At 40.8% G+C, this 25,236-nt stretch overlaps 1 protein-coding gene across 1 annotated transcript in view; it reads left to right on the top strand.

Moving 5' to 3' along the window:
- The window catches only part of elmo1 (engulfment and cell motility 1 (ced-12 homolog, C. elegans)), a gene marked incomplete in the record, with an annotated part of 60,099 nt that overhangs the window by 30,137 nt on the left and 4,726 nt on the right, over positions 1 to 25,236 (top strand). The window contains 4 exon segments of the mRNA XM_035681955.1: positions 688 to 824; positions 17,875 to 18,038; positions 20,793 to 20,905; positions 24,805 to 24,912. Coding sequence (XP_035537848.1) covers positions 688 to 824; positions 17,875 to 18,038; positions 20,793 to 20,905; positions 24,805 to 24,912 — 522 coding nt within the window.

Genomic DNA, 25,236 nt, shown 5'->3' with positions numbered 1-25,236 from the left:
CTCCATCACCAGTAACAACAAGAGGAACAACGTGAATCATGACCAATGGAAACGTTTATATAACCTGTATTAAGAAAGGGAAAAATAATAATGATTGATAAATAAATATTTTTTTAAAATAAATATTTACTCTTATTGTACTATGGGGGGTTCCTGGCAGGGCACACACCTATTTTCAAACATTATGAAAGTCTTGGATATCAGCAGGTTTTTGGACAAATGTCACAACGCTGATCTTTTCAAGAATGTGGTTGAACAAATGAAAGAGGGAGGCTGTTTCCAACAAGTTCGCCACTGATGGAAAACTTTGAAAAAATTATGCCAAGAGGCGGAATTACCTAAGTAGCCCTAGCTGTTTCACTTTTACCACGGGTCCAACATGATTGCAGTTTCAAAAAGAGGGAAAGGGAAGGAAAAGGAGGAAAACTCCTCAGGAGGATGTACAGTACATCATTAACAGTAAGGTTAATCAGAGTATGTACAGCTGCATGTAAATGGGACTGTTAGTGGAATATTAATTTTCAGTTGTAAACAGCTTAGTAGGAAAATTCTTTTTTTCAGGGTAAGGGCAAAACCGGAAACTTTTGTGCATATGAATATAGTCAGTGATACACACAAACATGATCACAAACAGGCTTCATTTACTGGTACTGTAGGTGACAACCTTTCTCTCTCTTGTGTCCACAGCCAGTGAAAACTGCCATGACTTTCACCCTATGTTCTTCACCCACGATCGCTCCTTCGAGGAATTCTTCTGCATCTGCATTCAGCTGCTCAACAAAACCTGGAAGGAGATGAGAGCCACAAGTGAAGACTTCAACAAGGTATGCTGCATGTGTGTTTTTGAGAGATGGGGAGGTTGAGATGGATGGAAAAAAAACATCACTGTGTCCCATTTCCATGCTATATAATTGTAACTAGGTTTTGAGTTTGGAGTGCATTAACACTGGAAAAATTACATGATTAAGTACACTTGATGCCAGTATGCTTACTAAATTTGTTTGATTTCTGAGTGTGTTGTTGATGCATTCCTCAAAGCTGGAAAACGTTTAAACACATAGCAGATACAGATGAGACGGCTCCAGAAACATCATATTTTTTTATAATTTAGGTTTGGGTTTTTGGATTTGGGTTACATCTCATGTCTTTGACTAATTAAAAAATGAAATGTTAAAATAAGTGAACTCCTGAAGGTGCAACATCATAAGCATTAATGGCATGAGTTTCTTTTGAAATGCAAAATGAGACATCTCCTGTTAGAAAAACTAATGTTTTCACATTTGATCAGAAACAACCTGTTTATTCATACAGATAAACATTGTAACTTACAGATAAGTAGTGCAGCAGATGTGATGTATATAGGACTTCTAGCTGAAGCTAATTTTCAAATCCCACCCCTGGTTTGGTTAAAACTGCCAAAAAAATTAGTTGATAAGACAGAATCAGGATAAAGAAAACAGCAGGACAGATAAAAGCTATGCATCTGCCTGTGTCTGGGTGTGTATTTTTTTTTGTACGTGACTGTGTAAACATTGATATCTAGGTGTATGATTTCAAGTTTGACTATGTAACCATAAATTTTACAACAATATTATTACATAAAACTTGAAGAATGCTGACAATAGTGCAATTTAATTGGTCTCCGACCAATTTCCTGTAAGGTTTGTTGAAATCAAAAACAGTTTTAAATTTGTTTTGATGGTCTTGAACGGATTCCTAATATGCGCATCAAACTTGAGAATCTAATAGATGATGACAAAAATCTTTTTACAGAGTGGGGTGATTCTGTTTTTTTTTGTGTGTTTTTTTTAAGGTGAACATCAAACTGAATTAGGATTTGTGCATGCTTTCTGTCCATTCTGTCAATGGCAGAAAGCACAGTCACACAGCTCACACTAAATTACAGCAGTGTTAATCATATCTCAAACAACGTTCGTTATTAGATAGTTATATAGTTATTAGAATGGCACTGCCAAGATTCCCATGCAGATATCAGGCCTGATAAGATTTATGGACATGGAAATGTTTCTTTTTCCTGAAAACATGCTTCAGACTTTTTCTTTTTAAGGGCTCACAATAATAGAGGGAACAGCATACACATCTCAGGGACCTTTTTTAGAATTAGAATTTATCCTACGTTGTTTTTACTCTCAATGATATGAAACATTAGCTGCCTCCATTGACTGAGCTGCTGATTAAGCTACTACGTCTTCGTTTGGAGCTTGGTGGAGTCTGGATGAAGATGAAAAACTTCCTGTAAGCTGGCTAATGTTGAGTCGGCTCACACAGGAAATATGTATGTGTGTGCACTTCCAGACGGTTGTAGTAATGAGGTGTTTATGACAGATATTGTATGTTGTGTATTCAACTGGGCATCCGATGTAGAAGTTAACAGATGTCGTATCCGTTTTCCCTGATTGTGAGACAAATTATGATTATCTTGTGGAGTCAAACACCAAACAGACTGACACAAGCTACAAGCCACCCTGTGTCCTGTTTACACAGTGATTTTGTTGTGGGCCAGATACTCTACTCATATTTACTGGCTTTGATCAGCATTGAAACGGTTCCTCACACATGAATGAGCCAGTCCTCAGCTCTACATTTGCTCTGCATAGCCTCTCCTTCAAGGCCAATATGTCACACTACTAAGGTGACTCTGTAATTGCTAATTCAACCTCCAGCATGCCCGAAATACATTTTCAAGAGTTTGCACATTTTGTTTGTGAATGGAGTGATGGTTCATGTGCATAAATTAAGTGATGCTGCAGTTGCATCATTCGCTGTCATTTCGCTGTGAGTTAAATGATGGAAGACAGCAGTGTGGGTTTCATAAGCCAGTCATTACAAACAGAAGTCTGTACTCAGGCGCGAGGTTGTGAATAAAGTCTAGCTCTCAACTTTCACAAAGGAAATAACTGTGTGATATGAAAAATGTATTTGTTGTTGTTGTTTTGAGATTTGGTACATCACTTTGATCTACTGCAGGAGGCTATAAATGAAGAATCATAACATATTGTTGTCGAGATGAAAAACAGTAAGTCCTTGTCATCCTCAGTAACCGCCGTTGAATAAATGTTAAATCCACCTACAATCTATTGAAGTCCTCATCACCATCTGTGTTTCTACATTTGAAATGTAGAAATGTTACTGAAATGTTACTCTCATTTAAAAAAAAGAAAAAACTGTGGTAGTGTAATAGTTCTGAGCATTATTTTATTTTTGGTTTTATGAATTCAAAGCTGAAAAAAGGAAATGTTTTGTTTGTCTGATGTTCTAAATGTTGTAATAATGAGCTGAAAATGTTTAGTTTATTTAATCACAGATGTACCAGGAGTGATGCAACCGTCTCTAATAGGCTTGGAATGACTCCCACATTTCATGTTGAGCTGTATTTCTAGTTCATCTTGGGGGGAGAATTCAACACACACTTCGTACACACACCTCCCCTAGGAAGCGATCCTATTATCCAGTCCCATCCTTCACACCCTTCCCTTGAAGGCGAGAGTCAGTTTCGATTGAGTTGGGATAGATGATGCTTCCCTTCCTTCTCCCCTCTTCCCTCCACGACCTCATCCCTCATCACACGGTACCTTGGGAGTTTGAAATTCTGCAGCAGCTTGTCGATAGTAAGACTGTTTGCCCTCGAGGGCTTCCTATCAGCTAAATGGTGCATGTGGAGCTCTGTGCTTCCAGCCTCTAATGCCGAGTCTCAGTCTGTATCCGCTATGAACTTAGAAACACTCTCGAGACATCAGTCCCTCTGATGATGTCTAAAAGTTGTCATTTTTTACCCAGTTCTGTCAATGAGAAACTGAGTTGTTTATCTGTAACTGAAACAGTCATTGACTCCACAATTCATAAAACAAAATGAAGAGAGGAGAAGGAAGATGTCCCAAAAATGCACACTGGGAAAGCTCATTGTAAATCCCACTAATCCTGAGCTTTAGCATTTGCAGATAAAGATTATTAGTGTTTATTTGGTTATTATTATTATTATTTAAAGTTTAATGAGTAATTAAATGAGGGAATAAAGGAGAACTCAAATCACAAAGATAAACATGTATTTTTATAGTGAAACAGCAGGTGGGGCATCTTTAGCTTCCTTTTTGTAACATACTGTATGGTCGGGTGAAACAGAATAAGTTGGGTATAATTATGAGGTTTTATTCAAATTCTTGATTGATGATTCAGATTTGATTGGATAAAAGCGGGTGATAAATTGTTATACTAATAAATTAGAGCACAACTACACTGCCTTAGAAATGTGAATAAAGGTTTTGCTGATGGGAATTCAACTACTTACATCTGACACGTGGGGTTTATCACATTTGGTTGTATAAATATGCACCCCAGGCCCCCAAAAGTAGATATTAAAACCATTAAACCATTTTACAGTAAGAGAAAGGAGAGTGATTTTGTTATAAAAATGACATATATTTGCCGTATACCACGAGAAAGGGATAGGAATGGGAAAGAACTGTTTTGGATGAATAAAATGATAGAATAAAAGATAAATGGAAAGTCATGAAATCAAATAAAACTTGAAGGGATTAAACTATGACTTTCCACAAAGGAAAGAACATTTATGCAAGTTTGGAGGAATAATACTGATTGAACTGTAAGTATTGCCTCGGATAATGATGGATGGCGCAGACATAACCGTTGCAAGGGGCCAGGATCCGTAATCCATTATACTGATGCCATAGATCCCATCTCCACTGATTTGAAGCACAGTTATTGTCCCTTTAACTTCCACCAATTGGTCATTTAAACTGGACAATTGAACTTTCTAGTTGAGCGGCCCCCATCTTAGGCAATCAGTCATGTTATTGGTGTCATTGGTGTCTTTTTTTATGGTTTCATGATGATGAATAAATACTCACAACTCATCATCAGTATAAAATTGTAGTTGCAACGATATTCACAAATATGCTTTGGTTTTTCGGTAAGCACAAGAACCCAAAAGAGATCTGACAGATAATCGATTTGTCAGAAATCCTGCCAACTGTATCCATAAAAAATCCCTTTGTTGAGTCCAGCGCTGCTTTCAGCTTTGTAAGGATTAGTCTGTAACTATAATTTGTAAATACATTTATGCTACCATTCAGTTCCTCACGTGCATACAGTATATGAGGACGTATCCTAGGGTGTGTGGAAGGATAATCAGCTGTGTCGAGTATAATTCGGAGGGCGTCCACTTCAAAACACAGCTAGTGTATGGCTAGATTTCCCTGCAGCTCCCGCAGTCGCTGCCCGAAACTGACGGCGCTGAGCTTTCTGAGGTGTGGAATACTAAAACACCTCGTTCAGGTTTTATCAATGTTTGGCTGTGCACGGTGATGTGGTCTGCGAGTGTGCGAGCATTTCTTAAATGCTAAAGGCTCTCTCAGCCGCCAGCTCTTCATGGCTGACATACACACATGTGGCACACACACACACACACAAAGACATGTACACACACAGGCTCTTACATGAATTTATGCTCATTTAAGACAAAGGCATAGAGGCTTAAAAGAGGCTTAAAAACACTGTGGCACTTAAGCGCCCACACACACACACACACACAAGCATGGTGGACCCACTATACATTGTGTCTTGTTTGCTTCCTGAATGTAGTGTTTAGTAAAGGATATGCTTATCGAGAAGATGAAGATGTATGTGCTGTTTGTACATGGTGTGTGTGGGTGTGTGTGTGTGTGTTTAATGGAGGCAAGTCTGATGCTCCCAGGGCACAGCTATGACCGTCAGGCAACCGTTTCCCCTGTTTCCATAGCAACCCCTGTCCAATTACCGCTGCTGCGCTGCACTACTCTGGCTCTGTTTCTGTAAGATGGAGCCACTTCTCCACTGCATGTGTACACGCTTGTGTTTATGCGCGTCAGGGCTTGTGTGCGTCTATCAGAGACTCTGTCTTATACAGCTTGCCTGTCGTCTCTTCATCCAAACATCTGTGCTGAGAGCTTCTCCTCCTCCACCTCCCCACCAGAGAAGAAAAATGCCTCCGTCTCTCTCTCTCTGCTCAGGCGCTTGGGGAAAAAAAATCCCTCACTGATGTAGTGGCTTGCAGCCACTCACGATACCCCTCCTCCTTCTTCTCCTCCTCTTCTATCTACCCCCCCTACCCTCCCTCCCACAGACACAGACAGAGACAGACACACACACACACATATACACACACATGTCATGTGATCCACTTGCTGCACCACCATTGGCGTCTCTGATCGTGGCGTGTGTCCAATCAGGGCATAAGCCCGGAGATCAACATAAGCGAAGCAGTGCAGCCTGGCTGATGCTCTTAGAGTCACAGAGGGAGGGAGGAAGGCAGATAGAGAGGCATACAGAAATATCATAGTAGAGAGTAGAAAAGAAACAGGGAGAGTTTGTTGTTGTTGTTGTTGTTGTTTTTTTTAAAGGGAATCTGCTAAAAGAGAGAATCAAACAGGAAACCAGAAGGAACAAATAACCAAGACAGGAAAAAAGGGAAAAGGCAAAAGGAGGAGGTGCACGAGCTGTGTTGTCAGACGAGTCTTCCCTTATTGTGGCTAACGCTAAAGCTAACAGTCCACAATCAGCTAGACCGCTCTTCCAAGGAGCCATCTGCTTCCTCCATCCATCCTTTCATCCATCCCTGTCTCCCGCCGGGCACCAAAAACTCCTTCTTTGGCAAACGCACAAGGATTCATCAGTCACTGTGGAGAGTATCACACCACAATTGGAAACATGGAGGTGACATGTAAGTACTAAGAATGGGAATGAGAAAGAGAAAGAGTGAGTGGTTCTCAATTAGCATGGATGGATGGAGCAAGGGGAGGTGGTAGTAAAGGAGGAAGAGGGACTGTTTGTGTTGTTGCCTGGCTGCAGAGGAGTAGGGGGAGGAGGAGGAGGAGGGAGGAGGATGGAGAGGAGAAGAAAAAGCAGAGAGAGATGGAGGAGACGGGACAGGGGCACAGCGGAAGAGAAAGAGGAGGGACAGATGGGACCATGTAGACTCGGTGAGGCGTAAGCAGGTTAGACAAGGACCCAGATCACAGCCTTTTCATTAACACACACACTCAGTCACACAAATATAATCTGCTAGATTACAATTTCACCCTGTTTCACAAACACACACCCACATCTACAGGCATTTCCTGGTCACCTACCCCCCATCACACCCCAGGCAGCATCTGTATGCCAGTGTACAGTGTGTGTGTATGTGTGTGTGGTGGGGGGTTGGGCTTGTTGTTGTGAATGGGATTACTCCACATCACCAACACCCACCGTTTGTCACCGGAGGTATTCAGTGCCCCTACTACTGATCTCCTCCAATCCACACTGTCTCTCTCAGCCTTGGATGAGTTTCAACCAGTGTTTTAGCCGGAGGGGTTTGACACAGGATTAGAGTGAGGTCAGCCCCAGACTGTAGAGCAGGGATCTGTGAAATACTGCCAGAACCTGGTTTCATTAGTTTTGGACAATACACAGTACAATTGTATGCACTTACTGTCCTTTTAAACCTGGCATTGTACGAAGGAACTATGTCTTGGCTACCATGTGAGTCTATATTGAATTGTGCTGAATTGTTTTGTAGATCAATCAGTCAGTTGATTATTCTTCTGCAATTTTGATAAGTGATGAATCATTCATCAAGGAAAAGCCTTTGCTTCTCAAATGCATAAGTTTATTATTCGGTTTTATGTCATTGTAAATTGAATGCAGTGCAATTTAAAAATGTTAACTTGAGCTTTGGAAATTGTGTTGCCTGACATTTTATAGATTATTGATTCATCTAAAAACAAATACAGATTGAAGATAGAGTTTTGACATTTTGGGAAAATACACTTATTTCAGAGAGATGAGAAGTTCAGTGTCTCTCTCGTATCTTGAGCCAGGAGACAGCTTATCTTAGCATAAAGACTGGAAACAGCTTGTCCAAAGGTGAAAGAATCCACCTACCAGCTCCTCTAAAGCTCAGTAAATAACATGCTATACCTCATTTGTTTTATTCGTACAAAAACCAAAGTGTAAAAAAAGAGTCACGCTATTTCTTGGCGTGGCGAGGCTAGCTGCTTTCACTCATTTGGACAATAGAAATAAACACTAATTGCAGGCCTGTTAATGATGCTGTTGCCTTGATGGCAAACCAAGTTCAATCACAATTTGTTTGCCTGACTGTATCAGTGTCCTGTAAAAGTGCCCTCAAGCAAAAGACCCGGAACCTGTTCAACCTGTAATGTAACCATGTATGATCACGCCCAGACTGAAGTAAAGCAAAGACTTCTTTTTATTGCTGTTTGACATTTCTCTTCTGGCCAAGGGTGATAGAGAGGAGAGTAGATAATCTGCTTTGTTCAACCATGTTGAAGACTGACCTGTCCCATGTGGGATTATTCACATAGCAATCCCCCAAAGCCCTAGAAGCAGCAGCACAGCGACCCTCCCATCAACCCTCACACATCACTATGTGTGTAGCTACAATGAAAGAATATTTTTAACTTGCCGTTTAGCTGCTATTCTGCTTTCATTTGAGGCTGCTCACCGCAAATCAATTAAGGACACTTTATGCAAATCAATGCAAATGATTTTTGGCCCTGCTCTTTAGCAATAGGACAGTTCCCCCACTTCGCCAGAAGGTTATACCATGCACGCATGCATGATTAATGAAATGGGTGCTGATGTGTCAGAAGTGATGTGACAATAATAATGTGAGTGCAGGTGCCAAAGGTTTTGGGTGGACGCCATGTTTGGATTCCAGGAAGCAGCTTGGGACAGTTGGTGAAAGTGCTGCATGCACTGCCATATGCCAACAACTGTGACTGCTGCTGTCGTGCTTTGCATGAAACGGTACATCTATGACTCGTATCAGGACACAGTAAGCCAGCCCCTCCCCCGCTCCTCTCCTCTTCTGCAATGAGACCTGCTGTTTTCTTATTCCATACTGGTTTTATTTATCTATCCAACTGTCTAGATCTTTCTATATCTCCTTCCTTTTCTTAATCCCTTTTATAGCTTTTTGTCTTTCTCTCCTTCCTTTGCCCCCCCCTCTTTTCCTCCTCCTCATTTTCGTCTCTCGACCCCCCTCCACCTCTATTGTTGAATTCAGACAGGCTATTTATATCTTTCTGCCTGGCTGCCTAACCTCCCACTCCCTTAACAAGGTTTGCTTTATTGTTTTTGCACGTGTGTATGCGCACTCGGACAGTGTGTGAATGTTTGTTTTTGTTTGTATGTGGGGTTTTTTTTCCCTTCATGGTTTGTATATGAGTTTGTAACGAGTGCGAATGCTGAGTTTTGTGTGATGAGTTTTGTTTCTATGCCGGGACATGTTTCTTTTCTGTGTATTAGTTTTTCATGATTGTGTGTTTTGTTTGTGTGCCTGAGGGGAGGGGCGGGGGGGTCTCAGGCAACGTTGGCCCACTCAAACTGAGAACGACCAAGCTAAGCTCACTAATCAGACCAGAGAGATCATTAGCCATTAGCATCAAACCATCAGAGTTGCATGAGCAGAGATGCAGTGCTAACATTGTGTTTCGTCTATCGAGATAATGATACTGTTGTCTCATCTTCACAGCCGCTTCACTGGGAATCAGCAGGGGAAAAGTAAACTCAAGTTTTTTGTGTTTCGATTTAGTTATTTATCTATCTATTCATTTATTTATGTCTGTTTGTTTATTGATCAGTGAGTGTGCATTCGTGTGTGTGTGTGTGTGTGTGTGATCGTTTTTGTGCACAGCAGTCCACACAGTATGTACTTTAGATTCCTTGAAAACAGTGAATAGTCTCCACAAAGGCTCTGGTGTGTGGGTGTGTCTTATTGTGGATCCAGGCTGGAATATGGCTGTTGTAAGCCTTATCATTAGTATCACATAATAATCCAGTTTTGATGTATCACTACTTGAATCTGGGTTTAATTTGAAGCACTGTGTCAGTGTGAGGGTGATGTGAGGAAGGAGGGAGGCAAGCGCATATATTTGGTGCTCAGTAGTTTCCTGTCTGTGTTACGGTCCACCTTCCTTCACACAACAACAAAAAGGCAAGAGCTATAAATTTAATTACTCTGTTTTGAGTCTTGCCTCAGTATGCCTAATGGCAGTGTCAAACCGAACATGTGAGAGCAAATAGTTGGCGAGAGGGAGTGTTCAGAATGAAGAGCAGCACATAATTATCCAAAGCAGCTAACTAGTTTGCTAATGACTACATTGAATTGTAAATAATCAGAATAATAGTTTTCTCACCTAGTATTTTTGTTCTCTCTTTTGCCATGCTTTAGATTTTTTTCACTCAAGTAGGATGAAAGAGAAGAGTTGCATACTTTAGGAATTCCTAAGATTTTCCACTGTTTCCTGTAGAATTGCCACCGCCATAATTGTTCTGTTGCTGGTTGTGAAAATCAGCATATTTTACTGCATAACCTGATGGCAAAGCTGCTTGTGCAGCTCTGTCCATAGGCACGTAACTGGCCTAAATGGGTTGTCTTTGCATTATTCATTATCTGACTTCAGTTTTCCAGACAACTTCAATCAGATCAAAAAATGCATTAAAACTTATTTTTAAGATAGTATTTCTACTCAGCAATGATGCACTATGGGTATACTCTAGGAAAGGCATTGGCCCTGATGAGAGTGATCATATAATGAAATAATACCTGTTCTGATGTCCTTGAATAGATGTTTAATCACATCCAATTTATTCATCCCTCTGGGACAATTAATGCAGAATGTTCATATTTCCTGTACAACTGTGTCATAATAAAACACTCATTAATGCAATGCTGTGCACAAGCCAAGGTCAGCACTTGGCTTTCATCAGCGTTTCTTGATTCACAGTAAGTGGCGATTTCCCAGGTGACTTTGCTCTCCAGTCATCCGTATGGGCCGCTCTGCGCCTCACATTGAGCTGGTTGTTGAAAAAGAGCTCCTCTGACAGTTTGTCTGGGCGTGCAGTGCTAGCACTCTAAATATGGCAACAACAACAGCTAGCAGCAGCAGCCGGCGTCGACCCTGCATCACTCATGCAGAGGGAAGAATAGGATTGATGGAGGGGGTCTCCAGATGTGTGCCTACATGAGAATTTACATTGAATTGTTTTGTTTTGTGTGTGTTGGTGGTTGTTCATACTGTAAAATGCATGTACAAGAAGGATTTAATTGGTATATGTTCAGTGTAAGCATGTACATTGACTACATGTACATTATATATCTGTCTTGCCTACAATACAGTATGTGCTGTTCCCCTTAGTGCAGTAATGCTGTCAAACACGTTCCTAAGGCATTCACTGAGAGAGAAAAGAGCTGTTTTTCACTGTGCTTTAAAGTTTCATTTACCCCTTACTGCTCTATTTTATTTTATTGAGATACCCAGATATAGTGACTCCTTACATTCAAGCCGTGGGGCGTAGACACATAATTGAAATTTTAATGGATGAAAGTAGTGCCTTTACACTTAGTTGCTCACAGCAGACTTAACATAGAGCCATGACAGGGATGTCAGGAGAGTCTAACAAGAAAAGCTGAATATACTAAATATAATCTAGGAATTTGGCTGTTGAGCAGCATTCACCTCGTGTTCTTCACCCTCTATGAAATGGCACTCTGACTTTCTCTTGTTCGGCATTTCATACAGTACATTAAGATTTGGAATCATGTTGTGAGAGATCATTATTAGGGTTACGACTAACCATTATTTTCATTATCAATTATAATTTGTGTATAAAATGCCAGAAACTAAATGAAAAATGTCCAGTATTCAAAAATATTCAGTTTACAGTTTACCAAATGGAGGAAAGCAGTCACTCCTCACATTTGAGAATCTTCAACCAGCTAATGGCTAGTGATTACAGCTCTAGTAATTGTGCATAGCTAACAGTTGTTGTCAACAGTCTTTTACTACTGTGCGTGCTGCCCGTTATGTGATCCATATTAATTTTGTCACATTTGACAACCCCCGTCCTTGCTGCTAGCTATATGAACATCCACATGGAGATAAAGTTTGCCTGAATGTCATCTTAACTGAAATGACAAATATCTCTGTAGCCATCATATCTACAATGCAGACAACAGCTGACATGCAGAGCAGCAAGGACTGTTGTTTCAGATAGAGCTTTTTGTAGTCCAAGCCATTGGGGAGCATTTAAAGCACTACACTGTGTTGTGACCAAAGCAAAGCAATTGTAATGAGACAAAACCAAATTTATAAAATTCTGGTTAGGGTTAGCGGTAAGATATGAATGTGTGTCTGTGTGTGGTATCTAACACGTGCCTCCCCAAAACGTCCTCTCACATAAGCCGTGAAGGTGACAGAGAGCAAAAACCGACACAGTCTGCATTGTTGACATAGATTAGTGTCACTATCAGTTTATATACAGAAAACAGAAGTAAACAATATCTGGTTGCCGACATAGTGAGTGCAAGAATCTCAAACTTGTCAAAACTTGATTTGATCAAGTGTAGACTGCACTCTGTTAGCTATACTCCTGGTTGAAAGCCCAGTTGTTTAATGTATTAGAATGTATAATCATTTAACAGTGACAAAAGGCAGCTTTGCTTCAAGTTTGGAATTAAATCCATAAATCTTCAGTCTTCACAGCTTTGTCATTTTTTAGTCCTGTCAGCTTCCAAAACACATTTTTGCATCTTTATTCAATGCATTTTTATCAGCTTCTAAATTTAATACAACCAGTACCAGCACTTTTCTCTTTCTGTACTGCCTGATAAAAGAGACAGGCATCCTTTCATGTCCATCTCTGTGGCATTGTTTTATTTTGAATGACATTGTGGTCAACTTTGAAGGAGATAATTATTAATTGAACATGGAACATGGTGGCAGAGAGGGGAAAACGTAATTACCATTTCAAAGACACGGACATGGATTCCCTGTATTCTCTTTTTCTGCTTCTTATTAAAAAACAGGCATTCTGACAGAAGTGAACATGTGTGCTTTTTGTGTGTGAAAGCCTATGTGCGCAAGCATACATGTTTTTTTTTCTACTTGAAGGCTTTAAATACAGAAACAAACTTCACCGACGCTCCCATTATCACCATGTGAGATTGACTTTTTGATTGCTTTCAGGGAGTATCAGCAAAGTCATTATTCTGTGATTACTGCCTTATTATTTGCCCACCAAAGCGCCTCTCCAGTACAATCTCCAGATTTCACCACCCAGGCCTGAGTGGCGGGTGAGCATTTGACTGACAGCTGGTAAATGATGTCATTAGCATCCTCTTAGGCAAATGGAGCAGTGGCAACAGTCGATTGGTCGGCAAGAGGGGGGACGGGTAATTTGTTACGGTTGGTGCGTTGTCGATGATGGATGGAGGGGCGACTCCAGGAACGAGGAACTGCCCAACTGTCCTGTTTGAGGAGAGGCTGAAAGGAAGCGAGGAGGAGAGTGAGGATGAAGGAGTGTGGCAGACGAGTCAGTGTGGCCAGCTCTTCATTACGCGTACTAGACGGCTCGTGGGACAGCGTTTAATTACTTTTGCTGACACTTGCTCTGCTGTCTGACTTCCCTTTGCAAAGAGCTACAAGAAAGAGTGATGGTCTGTTGTCTGGGAGAGATTAGGGAGCGTGAGAGGGAATGTAGAGAAAGACAGAAATAAAGGTGGACAAGATAGAAGAGATAAATCTTGAATCAACAGCTCTGACTAAATGGAAAGAGCACAAGACGAACAATTCAGCACTTAGATCAACTAGACAGCAGCTAAAATGATACCAGTACAAAACAGAGCCTAAATTTATCCTGTGAGTGAGCTCAGCCTGCAAAGTTTGTTTCGGCACTGACGTCATCTCACCTCTACCAAGGTGCTTTCTGGGCAATCAGTGGATGAAATAGAGGGATGAAGATAAAATATTCATAATGCCCCTCCACCCTGTTGTGAAAGGACCATGTGTTCGTATTAAATGTGATGAATATTCGCAGTGTTAATTAGCATGAGTGCAGCCACATGGGCCAACAGAATTGTTTTCCTGCCTGAGACATGACTGCAAACAAGGCATATTAATGATCATTCCCCGGGGACGGCTCTGCTGAAACACCCGGGCAGGATGGCAGTCGGTCTCCAGAGATCAGGACGAGGTTAGAGAACGAGCTGCAGGTGACAAAGAGATCTGCCTTAAAAAGCTCCTGAATTACTAAACACAGAAGCTTCCTGCTGTTTTCAGGATATGATTCAGGGGTTTTGAGGTACTGCAAATGATAAACGTAAAACTGAGGTCATCAAAGCTCACTCTCATACTTTAATATAATTTCCTTTATTTTCAAATAGCTTCTTATGGGAAGACTGTCCTTTCTAGAGACACAGACAGATAATTTGTAATCTTAATGGGAAAATAAATTAATTTCAGGCTTAATTATCAGGATTATAACCCATGTGTACGTGTGTGACAATTTATGATAGGCAACTCTGAAGTTGTGATTAAAAGTAGTGGACAGGAGTGATGAATCTCTCATAGCATGATTGCAAGCTGTGGCTTCATCCATTAGTCTGCACATTTTTCAGCTCAAACAGGAGGAGGAGGCTCAAAGGCCAGTCCTGGGTGTTGTAAATCTGCTGTTAGCTGGACACCTGTGTCCCCCCCATGAAAATATGGCATACATATTACAGGGGATTGCAGACGAGGACTGAATACAGAAAACAGCCTTCAATGGAGATGACGTCCAGCAGTGAGAGTTAACATAAATATGTTGATGTTTCAGCTGAGGGAGGACTGGACAGCTGTATTTATGGATGGATACAACGATACAGAGACAGACAGACAGACAGACAGACACATCAAATTAAAAAAGCAAAACCCTCCTCGTTATAATGCCTACCACAAGCCTTCTTCTCAGCTCAGAGTCTCTGCCCATAATCACCTAGAACAGGTCTTGACCGCTGGGGAGGGAAAGTGTTGACCCCCGCCCTCTAGTGGTTGGTCATTTTTATGCTGGTGTTTACATTTTTGGCCACTGTGTCACGCTACTGAGAAATGGTCAAACTCCACGAGTCCGGCCACTTTCTGTTCTGAGAAATTACTTACATGTATAGATGGTAATAGTGTCTGTAGCCCTTACATGCTGGTTACCAAACTATTTTAACAATACTATTATGAGGTTAATATTATGCAACACAGGGGCTTTTTTCCAGGACAGGACAGAACAGTGCTTCTTTTTAAACAACCAAGATCCTGATCTTAAATTTTGTCTGCCTCTGTCAAAGGGGATTTGAAGAATGTACTTGTGCTGAGTCACTGATGTTCTGAATCAAATGTAATGCCAGTTAGATCTGGATCACACCAGAGAAGACCTTATGCGCACTGATGTGTGTCTGAGCTTTGCAGATAAATAGCACTACATGGGTAACACAGGGCCATAATCCAGACTCTGCAAGTGATTCTTGAACTGAGGATTATAATAATGTGTCATATCTGGTCACTAATACAGTATGTGCTAAAGCTCATTTCAGAGCTCAGCTGGTGCCGAAAAGGCGTATGCTTGTTCCTCTAATTAAAAAATAAATTGACCCAGCCGTCCATTGTCAACCTATTTTTCAATTTTATTTTCTAAGGTCAGTTTGTTGACCGTTTGTTAGAGAATAAACTGTGATTACCACCTCTGAACATATTTGCATTCCAAAGCTAATCCCCAGATTAAATTGTGTAATCAGTTAAAAAAAATGTCCCTGTAATTATTTGTGGTGGGAGCTGAGTATTACCTTCAGGACAGATATGGAATTAAAAATGGGTTAATTCCTTTTTGTGCGCTTTCACTTTGCAGCACCGGTGTTTCGACAAAGGGGACTTTGAGCCCAAACTACTTCTTAATGCATTCATACACAGCGAATGTGATGCTGATTCAAGAGGATTATCCTCGATCGCCTTTGTTGTCTTGAGTTTTTCAGAATTTTGGTGCTGGGCGGAGGTTTATGGCATTCATATTTCATTTTCAACAACGCAACTCTTCTATTTTTACTGCTCTCACCCCTGGCTTAGTCTGACTAGTGAGAGTTCAGAGGTTAGCAAGTTGATGAGTAATCGGCAAGCAAGAAGAATATTACATAAGACTATGTTTGGGATCTTGGCTCACTGGGTTTTAGCATGATTGTTAAGGTTGAGGAGTCCAGATGAAACAGAATAGTATAGAACAGCAAAGCGCATCAATTACAAGGAAAATCCCAAAACAACATGCACAAAAAACATCATCTTAAACGCTTCTTGTCTCTCATTGTAATTCCATTCAACGTATTGTGAAATGTGTTTGCTAAGGCTGGAAGTACTTGTATGTCCTTAAGCATTTGATCAACAAGGTAAGCAGAGAAAAGAGTAAAATCAAAGAACAGAGGAGAAAACTGTCTATTTCTTTCTGTCACCTCAGCATGATCTGAGCCAGTGAATCAGCCTCTGCAGGCTCAAAGGTGCCGGCTAACAAGGCTGATCCATAATCAGTACTGCTTGTCACATCTGTCACAGCACTGCTCAACCTGGCCAGAGAAAAGTTTATTCTTTTGGCCAAATATCACAGCATGATTTACAGGCTTACATCAACCTGAAAACTGCAAGCTAAACTCAGTTTTGAGGGGAAACCACTGTTGCAAGTGATGTTCCGTTGTGTTTGAACAATTTCAGCACATTAGTAACACAATTTTGTTTGCTCTCAGTCAAGTCCCTTGTGTGTGTGTGTAGGCTGAATACCTTCACAAATAACGAATCAATCTTTGAGTTATATTAGTGTTCAAATTCTAATTATGCAGAATGCAAATCAGAGTGCAAAGCTAAATGGAAGCAGCTGTCATTGAAGATTTCAGCTTAGGACTCATTTTCCGGAGGCTCAAGCATATGTGCAGAAGGATGAGGAGATTTTATACTTTGGAAAGACTCAGTGCTTTGTTAACTGTGTTAAAAATCAGTGTAGTCCTGTCATAAAGTCACTCGAACTGGGGTTTAATTCCATGTCACATTTTAATAACCATTCATTTTATTAAAAGCTATTTCTACTCAGTTGGAGTAGCTATTCTAAACTAATTGATACATCAAGTGACAGAAAAAGGCATACAAACGGAGATTTTCCAGTCACATTTCTTATGTATTGCTTATATTTTACTCAAACCAGGTTTTTCACGCCAGATTTAATGACAGAATGTCAAATACAAACACATGTATCCCCTTGCTAGTTTTTACAGTTTTCTAATTGTACTGCTTTTCCTTTAAACATAAGATGATATATTTTTCCAGTCTGTGTTTGTGGCCTATGTTAGTTGAGAGGATTTATATTATTTGTTATCGCTCACTGCACATGATGACTCTGTTTGATTTTCAGGGCATTAGTTTTAAATGTTTGTGTGTGTGTGTGTGTGTGTGTGTGTCTACGGCTTCAGTGTGTAGCCTTTAATTATCTCCTGACAGCAATGCAGACACGGCAGGCTAATTGATGTCGACATGCATGATGTGTTTTATGTGTTATTGTGAAATGCCTTCCTATTGTATTGTTACAATAAGACCCCTCGAGTGGGATTGATGACTTGGAACACCACTCATGTCATGCTTCTGCAGCCACAGCCAGACTAATGGTATTAGCTAGCTGGGCTATTATAGGCAAGTTCTGTCATGCATTTCACTGATGCATGATACTAGGGCTAACAGTTGACTAGCCACTGTTGAATTATTCTGCTTTGCTCTTTTCCTCTTAAGGCTCAGTGCAGCGGACTGGATTATAGGCTCCAGTTCTGAAAAAAAAAAAAACAACTCTATCATTAATCCTGTCGGGAACTGAACAGAATTTATTTGCTCCCCTGACTCCCCAAAAATGGGGAGGGGGTTAGTTTTGACTTCCAGACTGCGGCCACTGCACACTTTAAGTCCTGCCTGCATCCATGTTGATCTCACCCGGCCCTCCTCTGCCTCTTCTCCTCCTCTGCAGGTAATGCAGGTGGTGAGGGAGCAGATCATGCGAGCACTGACTCTCAAGCCTAATTCCCTGGACCAGTTCAAGAGTCGCCTGCAGAACCTGAGCTACACAGAGATACTGAAGATACGCCAGTCCGAAAGGATGAATCAGGAAGACTTCCAGTCCCGCCCCATCCTGTGAGTCAAACAGTCAGTTAGCAGAGTGATGTTTTTGCAGTGTAAAATCCAAAAATGCTCTTTGACATTTGTCAAAAAGTTAAATTGAAGTTGAGATGGCAACGAAATGCGAATTAATGTGAATAATATCTGCTCAGATTTTATTTATGCAGATTGTACTGTAGGTCTGACAGCTTTGCTTTGAGGAAAATACACTCTGGACTTTATTTATATAGCACTTTTCTAACAATATTACACGGTGCTTTACAAGAGGAAATAAAACCAGACAAGGTAGATGAATGACGATAAGGCCAAGGGACATGAGCACAGATGAAGTAAAGACAATAAAATTAATAAGATCAAATAAATAGGAATAAAAACAGTATAAATAAAAACATTTCAAATATTTCCAAATCTTTCCCATCTACCTAATGAGGACATCATTTGCATCTACAAAAAAGAGCTGTGGTCATTAATATGCTTGTAATTGTTTCTTTTTACTCTTTTCCATTTGTCAACCAAATGCCAGCTACTGGCCTAAAGCAGGTTACACCGGTGCTATCATCTCATGATTGAAAATATGCATTCAATTCAAATTGTTTGCAAATGGCGTTCCCAGTGAATGCTCGATTAACAACCCTCCAGCTCACTAAGCATGGAGAGCTAGTCCGTAATAGATCATTCATTGACTGATCATGGATGCAGGCCCTGTAATGGAGAACATTGTTTTGTCCTGCCTGTATTTAATGAAGTAGCCAGCACTATTGAAAAATCGCCTCACGGAGAGAGCTTGTCCCTCTGAACAGTAATCAATGCTGAGCCAAGGGCTTATTGAATCGATATTGGAAGGGAAACTTTAGCCACCAATTAATCCAAGGGGAGAAAGGAGATCAAAAGCGAAGGAAGCTGCATAAAAATGTATCCTAAAACTACAGGTAATAAAGCTTCTAACTCAGGGTCCATTTTTGATATCCACACAATGGATATCAGTTACAGTTCCCTGTACTATCAAGGAAAAGTATAGCAGAATGAAAGTTCACACCCAAATCTCAGGCTGGTGTCAAAAGACATTTTGGGAAAAGTAGGAGATTAGTAATTTAATTAGGCGCTGAAATGAAAAGGCACATTTTAACATTTTATTACAGAATAAATGTTGAAAAGCAGGGAACATCACAGACATTCTCTCTTCAGCAGTGTGAGACTGCCCGAGGGTGGAATTTTCCTCCAATCAATACAGTACAGTTATGACTTGTAAACATAATGAGCAGAGCATGTCAGGCCGCAGATTTAAAGGAGCTCTGTAGTACCTGCTGCAATCACTGCCAGTTTTCTGCTATCAATTACTGTAGAGAATGACTTAAGACATCAAAAAAAGGTGAAGAGGAACTATTATGGCTTGAGATCAAAGCTGTATCTTCTGTCAAGCACCTGATTATTTTATGTCATTTTGACTCCTGTAAGAACATCTTGGAGGTGTTTTGCTTTGAATAGTAAAAATGCAGTTTTTGCATTGTAAGTAGAAAGTTTTGTGTTTACTGAAAGTTGCTTACACATAAAATAAAATCAATATCACATCAAATATTCATGCAGCAGAATTGCTGAGGATACACTTATGAGAAAATGTTAATACACACATTTTAATCCAGCCCCCGGAAAATTAGGAGAAAAAGTGGTTTAACTTAACTGATATACTGTATAGGTATGGTACATTTCTACAAAACTGGAAATGTTTTTTTTTTGGTGCCTTCTTTCATAATTTGAACACCTGATATCAGCTAGAGAGCTTCTTTTACAGAGGTCCACCAGTCCAACACATCAGCCCTTTAATTCAGTTGTGTGTGATTTTCTGCATTTGGCAGAAATAATCAGTTTAAATTGAAACTGGAGCTCCTTTCTGAGACGACCATCTGAAACTCTCAGACAAAAACAGTCTGACCTGTGTCTAACTCAGTCAGAAGAATAGCACATGAGGCGGTAAAGCCAAACTAGCATCATCCATCCTTCCTACGATGAGCCACGCCTGCCCCGCTAGCAGTTTTTTTTAAAGATGTCAGAGTGAATGTCCAACCACAGATCAATGTAATGACTGCAGTCACTGATGAGGCAAACACATAGACAGCGAGGGCAAGCGGAGAGACAGATGAAGGGAGACAAGAGCAGATGAGCCTTAAGGAGAAAGGGAGGAAGAGAAAGAAGAAAATGTGATCATGGACATCAGTAAGGGGAAATGAAAATGTGAGAAATGCACAGCTTTTATGTGTCTGAAACACCTGAAATCCTGTCAAAAGTCTGCGTATTTCTAGTAAAAGGTAAAAGGAACAAAAAGATAAATTAGAAGAAAAGACTTGATTTCAATGACAAGAAATAAAAGATGGGGAGTAGCAGCACTGCTTAGGCAGATAATATACATAATTCATGGTGACTTCACATTCATATGCAACATAGACACATACATGTAGATGCATGAATAAATGACAGCAAGAGCTGAAGCAGCACAGGTTTCCACTGATCATCCTTTTGGGACGCTATATGACATACTTCTAAGGGGTGTATCTGTGTGTTTGGCTGTTTCTGTTCCCTCCTGACAGACATAATCCAGGGGAGTTTGTCAGTTGAAAATTGCACACTGCCAGAAAACCTGGAAAATGTAAAAACATTAATTTCCAGGTTTTAGAGCATCTTGTAGCTTGCCAGATCTGAACAGGCGTGGTTTACATTATTTAAATAATTATCTTAAACTGATACTGTGTGTGTTAATTTTCTGTTTTTCTGTAGGGAGCTGAGAGAGAAGATCCAGCCGGAGATCATGGAGTTGATCAAACAGCAGAGGCTGAACAGGTTGTGTGAGGGAACCTGCTTCAGGAAAATCAGTAGTCGCAGGAGGCAAGGTGAGACACACATAACTTAGACACACACACACACACGCATACATCCACAGTAACCAGACAGACCTCTGCTGTGTTCGTAAGGGGAATTCTTCAGTTTCCTCTCTTTTCTCCCTGTCTGTGTGTTCTTTATCCCTCCTCTCTTCACCCCCACTCATTGCCTTATTCCCTTTGCATTATGAAAACCCCACACAAGATATGTTATCACAAGAGATCTTTGAAGTTCTGGACTGCTGTGGGGCTGCTGTCACGATGGCTCACACATTTTTTTCTGGCTCTGTCAGCCTTCGAGACAGAGACATATAGACAAACGACACTTTGCCTGCCTTACCCAGACACATAAAGAAATGTGGTACACATGTCTTTGTGTCTTGAGATGCACAAATACACCTTCATCCCCTCCACTTGCCCCCCACTTGCCACAGAGATATATGGAATTCAAAGAAGTACAAAGATGCGTTAAGCCAAAAGCAGGGTAAACATGCATTTATACACACTTGTCGAGATAGATTCTAGAGAAAGCTTTGAGAAAAAAAATTAAAGAATGACAAAGGAGCAGACTGCGGTAACCCCGGGCTCTGCAGGATGGAGTGTGTGTTTTGTTGTGACACAAGTCAGTCAATTTGTGGCATGGTGGTTGTCGAAGGCTGCAACTCTCTTTTTTAAGATGTTCAAGGTCAGTAAAGATTTTTTGGGAGCAAATGTTGTGTTCACAAACTCACCTATAAACACACTCTTTTGATTTAATTTAGCGTAAGCACTTGTTCCTTCTCAGTGGTGGAGGAGAGGAAGAAGGGTGAAAAGTGAAAACCCCAGGAGCCAACTCAGATAGGAGTGTATTCAAATCATTTCCCCTAATATCATGTTTCACACTTTCTGCCACAAGGTGAGGAAGGAGATGAGGGAGGATGAGGAGTAGCAGCATTAGCATTTACGCTGTATAATATACTGCTCCTCAGTCAAAGAGGGTTTAATCTGGTTGCAACCTGATCCCTTCACTCTTCTGTCCTCCCTCTTGCACTTTCCCTCACCCCCTCTCTGTCTATATATACAAATACATTGATTGATATACAAAAATCCAGTGACAAGCTCAGGTTTGGTTTATTGTTACTTCATTACTGCAGGAACTGTACTTCCAAATGAGTCAAATCAAATTGAGCACAACCAGGTGGATTTTTCTCTACTGACACCGATGTATTCTGGCATTTGAAAGCCTGATCACAATTCGTCTTGGCAGCTGTCATCCAGATGTCGTCAAAACTGGATTACGGAAACATGAAAATGAATGTAAGAGGGGGAAAGGGATCCGAGTTGAAAAGAGCAGGACAGATGTTCAGGTGGAAAGCGTTGACCATTTGATCGTCTTCGCTGCTTGTGGTCGGCTGATTTATGCTTGTCTGGCTTATACACAACGGCACGCTGTGAATATTCCCATGTCACCATATCATGGTTATTACTTCAGAGATCCTACAACGCTTGTCAGAAGAATTTAGGACACATGCGCATATAAGCACGCACCAGCATTCGTACCAAACACAGAAACAAATCCATTAGCCATTCAGGAGCAGTACACCCGCACACAACCGTATATAAAGCAGTTCATGAGCCTCACTGGATTTAATTTAGCACACTAGCCCTTTAGGGTTACACCAGCTTTAATCTGCTGCAACAGCACACTGACTGTAGAAATGTCGTCTGCCTGCTACAAGCTAGCTGTAGCTGTCTTTGCCTCTGAGGATTATTGAAGGAGTTAAGGACATGCTGTTTCTCCACAGCACTTTTTTGTGGTTTGCTTCATATCGTTCTCCTTGTGCATGTGTGAAAGTATATTACCATCATGTGCTCCTTCCTTCATCCATCCCCTATCACTCTCATCTCTCTTCCCACCATCCATTCATGATAATCCTTTCCTCCCTCTCTTCTCTGAGCCTTTCTTCTCATGCTGGTACTTGCAGTATAGCCATGCAATGACAATGTGAAGAGCACTTTGTCTTGCAGAACTTTAGGCAAGCTGAATAAGAATAAAAGGAGCCCTATAGCAAGTTTGATTCTCTCTTGGTGTTCACATGAAATGAGACATTAAATCAAAAGCAGGGTGTTGCATACATAATGCTGAAACTTGGTTTATTGGTGTAATTTTTTCGTCGTTTGTTCACCACTCAAACTTTCACTTCTTAGAAATGTTAATTCTCATTCTACTGTTGTATAATATGTCCAATCTTTTACATACATAAAATGTGCTGCCCCCCTCCCACTTCTCCCTCAGCGTCTTGTACGACTATTTCAAAGTCCTCCAGCCTGCAGAGACTCAAGTACCTACATCAAATATTAATTTAGCTGACTTCAGTGCAGATGACTCTTCTCTCCCTCTACCTTGCAAAGTGCCAGTCTACCCATTACAAGGGAATGCTTCTCTCTAAAAGCTCAGGTTGATGGTGTTTTGAAGTTTGGAGGAAAGAGGACTACCTGTGCAATCTTTTAAGTGCAGGGTGCTGGCAGGTAACAGCACTCGGGGCTCAGGAGAGTGTTCCTTGTGTAAATGCTGCACTAAAGCAAAACTAAAATTGGAAATTTGGCCTGATTCTGTTGAATCTCACTGTATCGTTCACCCACGTTCTGGCAGCTGACTCAGATTAAGACAATTATAGTGGTAAAAGAATGAAATTCAATCCAAGATAGAGATGAATGGTCTTCAAGCCAAAGGAAGAACATATGTGCTTGAAAGTAGACACATGCACGCACAAAATCAGTTGCACTATCATTTAAGCAGTTGATGGCGTCCTCTCCCAAAAATGCCTCTGCCCTCGCAGCTGCCACACACATCTCTAGCCGCTCCCCTGTGGACCAGTGCCACTGTGCACCAGCCTGGCACCGCCAACTGTCTATTTTCAGCAATTAGGATTTGGACCGTGCCACCCATGCACACGCCAGCCAGACCTCCCCAGTCTGTGCCCGCTCACTGCCAGCTCAGCTTGGTGCCCACCTTGGCATGGAAGCGCTAAAGAACACCAGGCTGGCCGCAGAGTTGTTGACCAGCCCTTTACAGACACAGCTGGTAGTTACAGGCCTCCACATCACATTCAGCCAAGAGAAAAACACACTTAACTCAGTGCTTCTTATTTTAAGTCTTATGGCTTACCTGTATTATAAATATTACAGCCAGATCAGCTTGTTACCACTCTGTCCTGCACTTGTACTGCCTTCTTGGCTTTTCAACTTGTGTTTTTTAATATTTAGCAAGTATTGCCTCCAAAAAGGGCGTATAGTTGACTCCTCACCTTTTAACACAGTTGCAACAAGTGGATATGAAGAGTTGTTTTTTGTATTTCATTGTACATTTTAGCCACTGTGGTATAAGAACAATTTGGTTGTTTGACTACCTTGTAAACTGAGCATTTGTTACTTAATTTAAACATAGACTATAATTTTCTTCATTGAATTATCTCTTACTTCCTGTAGAGTGGGCACTTTCTTACCTCTGCTGAGGACTTGGTACATGTTTCAATATTGTTTCATCTAGTCACAGTTAAGGTTTCATTTCATCTTTGCCTCATTTGAGCCAGAGAAAAAAGCCTGGATTTTCTTTTGTGATCTTGACTGGAGTGTGTGTATTGTTGAGTCATTGTTAAAATGATGAAGGCCAACTGTCTGTTTTGTTGCCCATCAAGATCCCTCCCTCATGCAGAGCATCATGGCCCATCTGTGGATTTTCCTCAAGGCTGTTTTCTTTTTTCTTTCTTTTTTTGTCACAGTTTTTTTGCCATGCTAATTTTCTCTCCTGTTGATGACTCATACAATCCCATATGATGTCTTATGCTTGCCGCTGACGTATTTCATAGCTCCTCTAAATATGTCTCTCTCTCCCTTTTTCTATCCTCTGTCTTCCTTTGTCTTTTTTCCAGATAAGTTTTGGTATTGCCGTCTGTCTCCGAACCATAAAGTCCTGCACTATGGAGATTTGGAAGAGAGCCCTCAGGGCGAAGTGCCCCACGACTCTTTGCAGGACAAACGTAAGTGTCAAGTACAATTATTGATAGATTTTACCCTCTTTTGTGACACAGTATGTATTTAAATATGTGTTTTCTACAAGTCTGTGGTCCATATCCGTGCTGAAGGCACACATAGTATATATATGTATATATGGACAGTGACAAGACGCTGTCACTGACACTGACTGTTGGCTTTAAGAGTTGGTATTAGCATCAGTTTTACTTGCAATGGTTTCACATTAACAGATCTGGGGAGAATTTTTAACTTTTAATCACTTGAATAAACCAGTCGCCCATCTGGGAGGACAGTTGTTTGAGGGATGTTGTTGTTGTTGGTGTTGTTGT

The sequence above is a fragment of the Morone saxatilis genome, unplaced genomic scaffold (genome assembly GCF_004916995.1).
Source record: "Morone saxatilis isolate NCDOM2014 unplaced genomic scaffold, NCSU_SB_2.0 Contig9, whole genome shotgun sequence".
Classification (NCBI taxonomy): domain Eukaryota; kingdom Metazoa; phylum Chordata; class Actinopteri; family Moronidae; genus Morone; species Morone saxatilis.
Note: the sequence above shows the minus strand (reverse complement) of the source record. Positions and strands in the feature narration are given on the sequence as shown.